The 12,500-nt window shown below is 45.1% G+C and overlaps 2 protein-coding genes across 3 annotated transcripts in view; one reads left to right on the plus strand and one right to left on the minus strand.

Moving 5' to 3' along the window:
• The window catches only part of LOC134442570 (serine/threonine-protein kinase tousled-like 2), a 23,556-nt gene extending 14,513 nt beyond the window's left edge, over positions 1-9,043 (plus strand). The window contains exons 18-21 of the mRNA XM_063192652.1: positions 2,579-2,714; positions 5,396-5,507; positions 7,689-7,796; positions 8,794-9,043. Coding sequence (XP_063048722.1) covers positions 2,579-2,714; positions 5,396-5,507; positions 7,689-7,796; positions 8,794-8,967 — 530 coding nt within the window. The 3' untranslated portion in view covers positions 8,968-9,043. The remainder of the gene's footprint in view (positions 1-2,578; positions 2,715-5,395; positions 5,508-7,688; positions 7,797-8,793) is intronic.
• Positions 9,044-11,370: 2,327 nt separating this feature from the next.
• becn1 (beclin 1, autophagy related) overlaps positions 11,371-12,500 on the minus strand; it is a 12,283-nt gene continuing 11,153 nt past the window's right edge. For both annotated transcript variants that reach the window (XM_063192650.1, XM_063192651.1), the window contains exon 13: positions 11,371-12,399. In XM_063192650.1, coding sequence (XP_063048720.1) covers positions 12,231-12,399 — 169 coding nt within the window. In that variant the 3' untranslated portion in view covers positions 11,371-12,230. The remainder of the gene's footprint in view (positions 12,400-12,500) is intronic.

The raw sequence follows: 12,500 nt of genomic DNA on the forward strand, positions 1-12,500 counted from the left end.
CGGCAAATCGGCCTGGGGGCGTGGCCGCCAATACTTCCAGGAGATGCTCAGCCCCGCAATAGTATTTAAGCCATGTAAACACTGTGTTGTGATATTGAGTGTGTAATGTGTGCAAAGTTAGGATCTTTAGCTGTTTGCTATCTGGCTGGGTCTGCAGGGAGTTATAAGCCTGTCTGCCGCGAGAGGCTGACCGGCCGCCAGGTGTGAAAGGCGGGTGAGAAGCACCTCTTGGCCGGTCAGCGTCTCGCGACAGACAGGCTTAAAACCCACTCAATATCACAATACAGTGTTTACATGGCTTAAATACTATTGCGTTTTGGTCCTAGAACAAAATGTAAGTTTCAAGCCTGGTTATATTGTTACACAAGTACAATATTAAGTACCGTATTTTTTGGACTATATGTCGCTCCGGAGTTTAAGTCGCAACGGCCCAAAAATGCATTTTGAAGATGAAAAAAACATATATACGTCGCACCGGACTAATCGTCGCACATTTTTGAAAGGTTATTCTATCCATGGAATCTATGTTGTAATAGCTGGCGCATGGTAAGCTGCTGCTCAAAGACTGCATTGTTTTATAAACCAGCATCTGAAGCAGTGGCAACGCATTCAGAAGTGGTGGTAATGCACCAACTAAGATGGTTTGCCAACCGCCATAAAACCACAAAAAGAAAAAGAAGAAGAAACGGTGATACTGTAACGCGCCATGTTGCCCTGTAGTCAGAACAACATTCAATTTTCGGCATTGCTTTGCGTTTGGACCGTGGGAGGGTTCGAGGCAACTTTGTTCCGTCTCCAGAGCACGCCTTTCTTTACCCCCTTTTCTGAGACTTCAACCCATGACGGTATCAAAGGTGAAGGGGATTTATCCATGTTGTGTAGCCTATGGTAGTGTCACGTTGTGCTCGTTTGTCAGAAACTCGCGGAAATGACCGATTTTCACCTGGAAGTCGGCTGACTGTCTTTAATAACACAGACGCTCGTTCTCGGATAGAGGCGATTGCGTTGCATAGCGCAAATAAATCCACGAGAGGGGATTGCATTGCATAACGCGATAAATCCACGAGGTCCCTGACTTCCGCAAAAAGTCCTATTCATTTCTTTGGCAATGTCATGGAGCCCGTAACAAGACCGTTGACTCGCAGCGCGCGCGTACATTTGTCCTGTATTCAGCTCTTCTTCTAGACGTGGGCCTTGAACCTTCAGATAGCTTTTTTTTTTTCACAACATGCACATTTTCCTCAGCTTTTCTCCAGTCCCCAAACTTTCATTCAGCTGCCCTATTGCCATTTTCGGCTGCATATTTAATTACTTTCAGCTTGAACTCAGCAGTAGGCTATATTAACTTCTTTTGGGTGGTATATTTCTATTCAGTCGTCATTGTAAATGCTATTTTTTGTTGTGGTAAGTTGTAACATTTTTTCTATCAGTGGTAGGCCTATTAGGCAACACAACATAGGCCTAGTTGCGCACATAGTGCTCTCCGGTGGAGAAAAAAAAACATATATATGTCGCACCAGAGTATATGTCGCATGTCCAGCCAAACCATGAAAAAAAGTGCGACTTGTAGTCCGAAAAATACGGTAGTCTAATATAAGCTTGTGGCTGCCTGGTTCTGCTAAAATGCTAACGTTAGCTTACCCGGCTCGCTTAAAACATCCAGTGATCAAATGACAATGTAGAGTAACCTATTTGTGTCAAATAAGCAAATAAGTTTGGTAACACTTTTTATGAAGCCCATATCTATAGCGCATTTTGAGCACATTTATAACAACTTATAATGTCCATCATAATCATAATGCATTAGGACTACACTCATAACGTTTCACGATTGAGTATATCAACAGTCATGAATAACTATACATCTGGCTTATAATGCATTATAAATCTCAAGGTGTTTTGAGTGTTCGTGAATAATTATAAACTACAGGCAGTGAAGGGGCTTATAATACATTATGACTGTCATAATGCACTATGATTAATTATGATGCGCATTATAAGCTGTTATTAATGCGTTCATAATGCGCTATAGATATGGGCTTCATAGAAAGTGTTACCATAAGTTTTAATTAAGCAAAAACTTTTATGTTGGAAGTCACACAAATCGCCACCATGTTTTTCTGAAAATGTTGTAAATCCCGCCCAAGCTACTCATACGCCCATTTGATGGGTTATCGGACCATCTGATTTGTATGATGTTGGGGTTTCTGCAATGGGACTGTGTGTAATCTAGTAGGGCTGCACGATTATGGAAAATATCGTAATCACGATTATTAATCACGATTATTGATTTTCTGCAGATTTTTTTTTCAATTTATAGAATGAATTGTATACGGGATGGGCAAAATAACATGAATTGTAATAATTATGTAAAGGCAATAGCATGAAATTTAGGTGGACAGATTTCTGGCCAGAAACACCAGCCTGTCAGTATGTTCTGGCTTCAAGGACGCTCTCAAAGTTAGGTCACTATTGCCACGATTATATCACGATTAAAATCATGACTTGGATATCACGATTTGATCACGATTTTCGATTAATTGTGCAGCCCTATAATCTAGTGTGTGTAATCCTGTAGGTAACATTCTGCTGGTGAACGGGACTGCGTGTGGTGAGATTAAGATTACGGATTTCGGGCTCTCTAAGATCATGGATGACGACAGCTACGGAGTGGATGGCATGGAGCTGACATCACAAGGAGCCGGCACCTACTGGTACACACACACACACACACACACACACACACACACACACACACACACACACACACACACACACACACACACACACACACACACACACACACACACATCACAAGGAGCCGGCACATACTGGTACACACACACACACACACAAGAGGTTCTTGGCCGAGAGGGATAAAGACATCGCACGCCGAGAGAGAGCACTGGAGGAGCAATACAATGGAGAGGAGCTGGACAGACAGAGGAGGGAACTCTGGAGGAAAGAGGAGGCAGAGGCGAGAAGATTGTCACAGGTCTTGCCAATGAAAACTCAAGTGGGAGTAATCATCTTGATATCATTGGTGTCTATGGCGATATTTGGACCATTCGGCCTGCTAATAGGCATTTTTCTTGGCATATTCACTTTGGTCGCAAGGGTTTGATATGCACAGGTGCACAGATGTGCACGCACACGCAAACGCACACGCACACGCACACGCACACACACACACACACACATCACAAGGAGCAGGAACATACTGGTACACACACACACACACACACATCACAAGGGGCCGGCACATACTGGTACACACACACACACACACACACACACACACACACACACACACACACAAGGAGCAGGCACCTACTGGTACACACACACACACATCACACACACGGAAATGCATATGGATCATTCTGTAATGTTTGTTGGACTGCTTCTCTATCTCTCACACACATTTACCAGTCCCTCCAGGAAATCGCGATGGTGCGATCGCGTCGTTTTTCGCAACTTCAATGAATTCCCGCGAATTCTGCGCAAGAGCGCAACTTTAACCAATCACCGCGATTTCCCGCAACTTTGAACACTTTGAACCAATCCATGTTGCGCTGACTTCACTGACGTCGACAAACTTCCTTTCAAAAAGGATAATACAATAAAAAATACAATAAAAAGGTAACCTAGCAATCAGTCCCAGCACTTTACTATGCATGTACAAAGTTGTAGGTGAGGGGGGGAGACTAATAAATACTAATAGGAAACGCCATGTTCTCATTGCGCGTCTGCTCGCATGGTCATAGGAGGGAAAATGTATGCCTAGTCTGGCATAACCAATAGGCCTACATTTTTAAAATGTGGTAGGCCTACATAAATATATAATGAACACTTCATGACAGTAATCTACATTACGCCAAGTATAGGGCTCCTACAACAAGATGTGTAAAGCGGCCCACCTGCTGGACCACTTTGTTGTTTGACTTGTGCGTGTACAGAAGGCAACATTTTCCCTCCGAAATGAGATGCGCAAATGTCTTGTCCACAACAAAAGAGTAATTTCCATCCTTCATTGTGAATGCTGAGCGGGTGCCTGGCCGATATCAATCTCTTTCGCGCAAATTGGGCTATGGCTGGATACGAGCACTTGGTGACTGTGGAGTCAATCACTTTCGTTTAACCTGGCGCGGTCAAACGGGCAAGGAACACGGAATATGAATAAAACCAGAGCAGACACGTTGGAAAGCTGTGGGACTACGGTAAGTTGGAAAACTAGCCTACTTTCTGTCTCTCCCTCTCTTTGACTGTATTGATTGACAGCTGAGACCTCCGTTCTACAGGCGACGTGGTGTTTTATAGATAACAATCTCGTCGTCTTTTATATTCACAAGAGCACCACAATTAATATAATTTCTGAGCATTATTCAGCAAGCACCCTTCACAACTGGAAATCTGTGAACTCCATCCTCGTTACATTGAATGATCATCAGCCGTTAATTTAAAGCCGGCTGACGGCGCAGGAGAACAACAACAAAAAAAACCTAGGCCTATGCCTTCTTTCGAAAGCGACCCCAAGCTTGAAAATTAAACGCCGACACAGGCAGGCTATGTGTAGCAGACGACTCACATTAATATTTCAGTCACAAGAGTTCCTGTCACTTCAACTGGGTGGACATGCCTAATTCCGCCCGCCTACTTATAAGTGATACTAGTTAATTATGTATCCACTGTTTAAGTCAGGAATGGATATCGACATGATACGAAGTTTGTAGGCTATGCTTACAATTTGAAACGGTGATGACATTTAAAACAGAGTCAAACGGCCATAAACAGCATTGTAATGAAGGGTGTCGTAATGGCAGCATGAAAGAGATGGAACTTTTCACGACGACATTCTGGCTAAAAACTCGCCCTGGCCGCTTCCCTGCTTTGCTTAAGGACCAAAATAATAATATAAAAATGGAAATAATTATTTATATTATATTAATATATAATAATTTATATTAATTATATTAATATAAAAACACCAGAGGACTTTAATGTGGCAGTGTTCTTTACTTTCAAGCGTGGGGAAACACATTAAAAATTGCACCTTTCACTTCATGCCGCAACAAAATCGCAACAACACAGTAAGAAGCTCCGCAACTTTTATCGCGATTTTCTGGAAATCCTCGTGCACCATCTGGCAATTCCGACCGCAATTTTTTGAGAAGATGCCCGCGATTTCCTGGTGGGACTGATTTTTACATTCATGCACGAAATTGTGTGGGTTTTTTGTGTGTGTGTGTGTGTGCGTGCTTGTGTGTGTGTCTCCGTGTCTGCGTCTGTGTGTGTGTGTGTGTCTACGTGTGTGTGTGTGTGTGTGTGTGTGTGTGTGTGTGTGTGTGTGTGTGTGTGTGTGTGTGTCTGCATCTCCGTGTGTGTGTGTGTGTAGGTACCTCCCCCCAGAGTGCTTTGTGGTGGGTAAGGAGCCTCCTAAGATCTCCAATAAGGTGGACGTCTGGTCAGTAGGAGTCATCTTCTACCAGAGTGTATACGGACGCAAGGTACACACACACACACACACACACACACACACACACACACACACACACACACACACACACACACACACACACACACACACACGTCTGGTCAGTAGTCATCACACACACACACACACACACACACACACACACACACACACACACACACACACACACGTCTGGTCAGTAGGAGTCATCTTCTACCAGAGTGTATACGGACGCAAGGTACACACACACACACACACACACACACACACACACACACACACACACACACACACACACACACGTCTGGTCAGTAGTCAACACACACACACACACACACACACACACACACACACACACACACACACACACACACACACACACACATACACACAACCGGCACATACTAGCACACTAGACACACACACACAAATGTACAGTAGGAGTCATTTTCTACCAGAGCGTATATGGACGCAAGGTACACACACACACACACACACACACACACACACGCCTGGTCAGTAGTCATCACACACACACACACACACACACACACACACACACACACACACACACACACACACACACACACACACACACACACACACACACACACACACACACACACACACAACCAGCACATACTAGCACACTACACACTAGACACACACACACAAATGTACAGTAGGAGTCATTTTCTACCAGAGCGTATATGGACGCAAGGTACACACACACACACACACACACACACACACACACACACACACACACACACACACACACACACACACACACACACACACACACACTATAAGGAAATTACTAAAAGCTTAAACGCCAACCAAACTCCCTGACACAAAGGGCCTCCCCACATCGGTTCTGACAGCGCTGCGGAGCACTTTCACTTCCAGCAATGCCGGTTACCACAGCAGTTGGGGAATGACCAATGGACGGCTCCCACACACACGGAAATGGTGTGAAGTCCTCCTACATGTCATATAATCCTACAAACCGCTATTGGGCATGCGCAGACCATGAAACGTCAACACCAGCTGTCCTAAGACTGTGCAATATTAGCAGAGAACAGAGAAATAGAGTACTTAAATTTACAATTTACACTACAGGTGTGTGTTTATTATCATTATTTGTGTATGTGTGTCTTAGAAAATTGAAGTGTGACCCTGGCAACTTAGCTAACTTACTCGTTATGCTAGCGGTTTTGCTAAAGTTTAATAAAAAGCCAGGTTTTTGGAAGTACTTGTATCCATGACCATGCGATTTTATTTTCATATCTTTCATCTCATGAACCTAACACCCTGTTTGGTGTTACTGTTTTGTATTTTACTGTAAACAATATTACGTAGGAAAATATTACAATGTAGGAAAATCTGGCACGACACCGGAATCATTTATTCAGTTTATTTTTCTTTCCTCTCTGTGTGGCTGTTTGGTCATAACCAGTCTCTCTCTCTCTCTCGTGTGTGTGTGTGTGTGTGTGTGTGTGTGTGTGTGTGTGTGTGTGTGTGTGTGTGTGTGTGTGTTATTTAACATTATCAAATTGAGGTAGAACGTGTAACATTTAAACACCCACTCTAACAATCAAGTAATGTCTAAAAATCAAGTAATACAAAAATGAAGTGTCTTGGTGCTTTTAAAAAACCTGAATAACATAAAATAATAATAAATATTGCGTATCGGCCAAAACCACACGTGTATCGGCCGATACCGATACACTTAAAAAAAACAAATTTCGGACGATATATCGGCTTGGCCGTTCTATCCTTAGTTTTGTCATAACCAGTCTCTCTCTCTCTCCTGTGTGTGTGTGTGTGTGTGTGTGTGTGTGTGTGTGTGTGTGTGTGTGTGTGTGTGTGTGTGTGTGTGTGTGTGTGTGTGTAGCCGTTTGGCCATAACCAGTCTCTCTCTCCTGTGTGTGTGTGTGTGTGTGTGTGTGTGTGTGTGTGTGTGTGTGTGTGTGTGTGTGTGTGTGTGTGTGTAGCCGTTTGGCCATAACCAGTCTCTCTCTCCTGTGTGTGTGTGTGTGTGTGTGTGTGTGTGTGTGTGTGTGTGTGTGTGTGTATATTTGATGTGTGTGTGTGTGTAGCCGTTTGGCCATAACCAGTCTCTCTCTCCTGTGTGTGTGTGTGTGTGTGTGTGTGTGTGTGTGTGTGTGTGTGTGTGTGTGTGTGTGTATATTTGATGTGTGTGTGTGTGTAGCCGTTTGGCCATAACCAGTCTCAGCAGGATATACTGCAGGAGAACACCATCCTGAAGGCCACCGAGGTGCAGTTCCCCACCAAGCCAGCGGTGTCGCCAGAGGCCAAGGTAGCACACACACACACGCACGCACGCACGCACACACACACACACACACACACACACACACACACACACACACACACACACACACACACACACACACACACACCAGAGGTGCAGTTCCCCACCAAGCCAGCGGTGTCGCCAGAGGCCAAGGTAGCACACACACACACACACACACACACACACACCAGGCTTGTACGAAATTCCGAATGGAAAGAATTTCAATTCAAAATAATGCCCTAATACGAACACTAGGTGGTGCCATTACCTTGAATTTAAGGTACACCACCCATTGAAAGTACATAGAACACCACCACCTAGTGTTCGTATTATGGCATTACTTTTAATGGAAATTCTTTCCATTCGGAATTTCGTACAAGCCTGACACACACACACACACACACACACACCAGAGGGCAAGGACACACACACACACACACACACTCACAGATAAATCAGATGATCAATATATTCATTTCGCCTCACCTGTCATAAGTGAGCTTGTGAGCATCAACACTTACCACAGGCTGTGTGTAGCCGCTTAACCATAATCAGTCTTTCTCTCTCCTCTGTGTGTGTGTATACATGTGTGTGTGTGTGTGTGTGTATACATGTGCGTGTGCGCGCGTGTGTGTGTGTGTGTGTGTGTGTGTGTGTATTGTACATGTGTATTGTACATGTGTGTGTGTGTGTGTGCGTGCGTGCGTGTGTGCGTACATGTGTGTGTGTGTGTGTGTGTGTGTGTGTGTCCCTGTGTGTGTGTGTGTGTGTGCGTGCATGCTTGTGTACGTGTGTGTGTGTGTGTGAGCGTGCATGCTTGTGTACGTGTGTGTGTGTGTGTGTGCGTGCGTGCGTGCGTGTGTACATGTGTGTGTGTGTGTGTGTGTGTGTGTGTGTGTGTGTGTGTGTGCTTGCGTGCGTGCGTGCATGTGTGTGTGTACATGTGTGTGTGTGTATGTATACATGTGTGTGTGTGTGTGTGTGTGTGTGTGTCCTGCAGGCCTTCATCCGGCGGTGTCTGGCGTATCGTAAGGAGGAGCGTATCGACGTGCTGCAGCTCTCCAGCGACGCCTTCCTCCTCCCCCAATACAAGAAGACCATCAGCACCCCCCCACCAACACACACACACACACCACACACATCAGCAGCCTACAGCAGCAGCGCATCCAACTAGCACACACACACACACCATCTGCACACCACCACCAACACACACACACACCACACACATCAGCAGCCTACAACAGCAGCGCATCCAACTAAGACATACACACACCATCTGCACACCACCAACACACACACACACACACACACACACACACACACACACACCACACACACACACATCTGCACACCACCACCACCACACATACACAGGTGTGCCATGCCGCATGCTGGGGAATGTAAGCTCTAAAAGATGGGAGAGGTTAAATGGGAAGCTGGAACCCAAACTAGATCCTCATCTCCTTCAGCCCTCTTGCCTGTGTCCTAGGGTGCGCTCCAATATGCGGCCTTGCCTCCTCCACTTGTGCTTGTAGCCTCGCCCCGCCTCTTGGTCCCTCCTCCGTGGAGAAAACAATAAAGTTTCCCAGCTGTCAGCCTAGTAGCCACAACAACTTTTGAGGGGCTGTTTTTCATTCACCATCCCACTTGCAAATGAGAAAAAGACTCTACAATTGAGCTTTTGCAAGATATTGAAATATAATGCTGTTGTCAGTGATGTCATCATGACATTACTTCCTGATACGAGGCCACAAGCACAAGTGGAGGAGGCAAGTGGAGGAAGCAAGGTCGCATAAAGTCCCACTGAAGTTGCAGCTACCAGGATGACAGCCGGCGGAGAAACTTCACTGTAGGAGGCAAGAGGGCGCGAGCACCAGGAGAGGATGCGAGGACCTAGTTAGGGTTGGACCCAAGTCTAATGTCACATGACACAGATGACCAATGGTAGGAGAGGGGGAGGGGTCTGGGGGTTGTTATAGGGAGGGGTGTTTCTTGCTGTTTTCAACTTTTGTACCTTGTTTTTTTTATATATTGTTTGGATCTATTTTTTTATTTATGAGATGTAATGTGAGGTTTGGCCTCAGGGGCACGTTAAGCCACCTAAGCCGCTTTTCACATTAAAACTCTTTAACCAGTTCATATACTACGTCTATGGTCTTTAACACACACACACACGCACACACACACAACTCTTTAACCACTTCATATACTATGGTTATGGTCTTTAATACACACACACACACTAAACTCTTAACCAGTTCATATACAATGGGCTCGACTGTCTTTAACACACACAGAATTATTTAACCAGTTCATATACTATGGCTCAACCTTCTTTGATATACACAGACACTCTTGCTTAAACAGTTCATATACTATTGCCTTTCACACACACAAAAACAAGTAGGTAGCAGGCTTCGATCAGGTTTCTTGATAACTTTTTAGGGTGCTGTCCCAAATGAATACTTAGAATCAAAGAAAAAGGGGGGCGCACCTTGCATCAATTTTTAAAATTTGTCTTTATTTTTTTGTGCAGGAAACGCGTCTGTGCACAAAAAAAATTAAGAAAAAATTTGATGCAAGGTGCGCCCCCCCTTTTTCTTTGATTCTTTCTGAATTCTTCAACCAGTTGTTCATGACATTACACTTAGATTACGCCTTTATCCAAAAGCAACTTAGTTATTTACAGGGTATTGGTTACAGTCCCTGGAGCAGTGTGGGGTTCGGTGCCTTGCTCAAGGGCACTTCAGCCCTGGCTGGATGAGTAGGGTTGGGTTGTAACCTGCAAGCCTCTGATCTGATCTTAAGACCATCTCATTCTCCCTAACCACTTGGCCACGGTTTACAATGGCTGGACTGTTTTACAAAACACACACACTTGCACCAGGTCAATTGCACAAACTTTATTTAATCAAAAAAGCAATTGCACAGAAAAAGTCAAGGTCAGTATTCAACACAAAACAAGCGTTTAGGTCGGTCAGAGTGCATTGACAGCCAACGTCAGATCAACATTATAATTCCACCATTATGCAGTCACTACATGATTGGCATCGGGCACGTTATGCGTCTGTACAGACATGAGGGTAACACTTCACTTGACGCAGGAGTCATAGGCATGTCATTGCAGTGGCATAACAGTATCATGGCACAGTTACGTACAAACCCAATGTGGTCTTTGGCATAACCGAATGTCACTAAGGTCGTAAAATGTTTATGACATGGACATAATGTTCATGACTTATCAATGACTGTGTCATGACACTATTATGACACTGTAATGACATGCTTATGACACCGGCGTCAAGTAAAGTGTTACCGACATGAGAGAATATGAATCTCCATCAAGAGGACTCTACATCCCTGTGGAGGCGATTTCAGGCCGACTGAGGACGGGCAGGCCTGTTTCTACGCAAACCGTGACAACAACATAGACGTTAGCATGTTCATCCAAGTAATACACTGTGGTCAAAGACGTCTTTGTCCTTCAGTGTTCACCTTCCACCGACTGTAACTGCAAAAAAACATGATTTTTACATTGTTTCAAGTAAATGGATGACAGCCGAGGCTTTCATGAGTCATGTTTTTTACAGTTACAGTCAGCAGAAGGCATCCGTTACACTGGATGACAATGCCATTTTGCACGTCTTTGACCCACTGTCACGTGCAGAGAAGTTCAGAGTCCGGTATAAGCGCGGGTGGTTAGCAGGTCAGCACTTTAGTTCCGAGTGTAACTGGTGTGGGAACAGGCAGGCACAGTTCTGGGGTCCGTTTCTCGATTCTTGTCGTTGCTAACCGTCTTAAGACCGTCTTACCATTCCCTTGGATTTAGTGGTGAGCGTCGCTGTCGAGAGAGACTTGAGTCGCTCTTACGAAGGACGTTGCTACCGTCGTTAGCAAAGACGCTTTCGAGATACGGACCCCTGGTCCGTCCACCTGAAGACAGTAAGTGTACCCCAAAACGCACCGCAATAGCCTGAAGACAGTACGTGTACCCCAAAACACACCCCAATAGCCACATCAACTTGATGAGAACAAAACCAGGGACAAAATCAAATCATACAAATCGATTTGTAGTGAGTGGTTTACATTCTCTCACTCACCACACACACACACACACACACACACACACACACACACACACACACACACACACACACACAGTCCTGGGTCACGCTGAACGCTGAGTATGTAAAGGTCCAAATGTGGGTTACCGTACAACACACGCACACACGCACACACACACACACACACACACACACACACACACACACGCACACACGCACACACACACACACACCATGCTAGCTAGCGGTTGTAGAACTGTGACGAGACCCATGCCAGCCCACACAAACACACACATACACACACACACACACACACACACACACACACACACACACACACAAACACACACACACACACACCCCATGCTAGCTAGCGGTTGTAGAACTGTGAGGAGACCCATGCGAGGCCCCATTTGAGGTTGGTCAGCATGAACTTGAGTGCTTTGGTCCATTGCTCTTCAGAGTTGAACTGCGTCTTAATGGAGTAGGAGCCGCCACTGCCGCCAGTATCCTCTATCTTCCCCTTCTCCACGTCCATCCTGGAAACATGAAAACACACACACACACAAACACACACACACACACAGACAGACACACACACGCACACGCACACGCGCACACACACACACGCGATTAATCA

The sequence above is a fragment of the Engraulis encrasicolus genome, chromosome 2 (assembly GCF_034702125.1).
Source record: "Engraulis encrasicolus isolate BLACKSEA-1 chromosome 2, IST_EnEncr_1.0, whole genome shotgun sequence".
NCBI classification, from domain to species: Eukaryota; Metazoa; Chordata; class Actinopteri; order Clupeiformes; family Engraulidae; genus Engraulis; species Engraulis encrasicolus.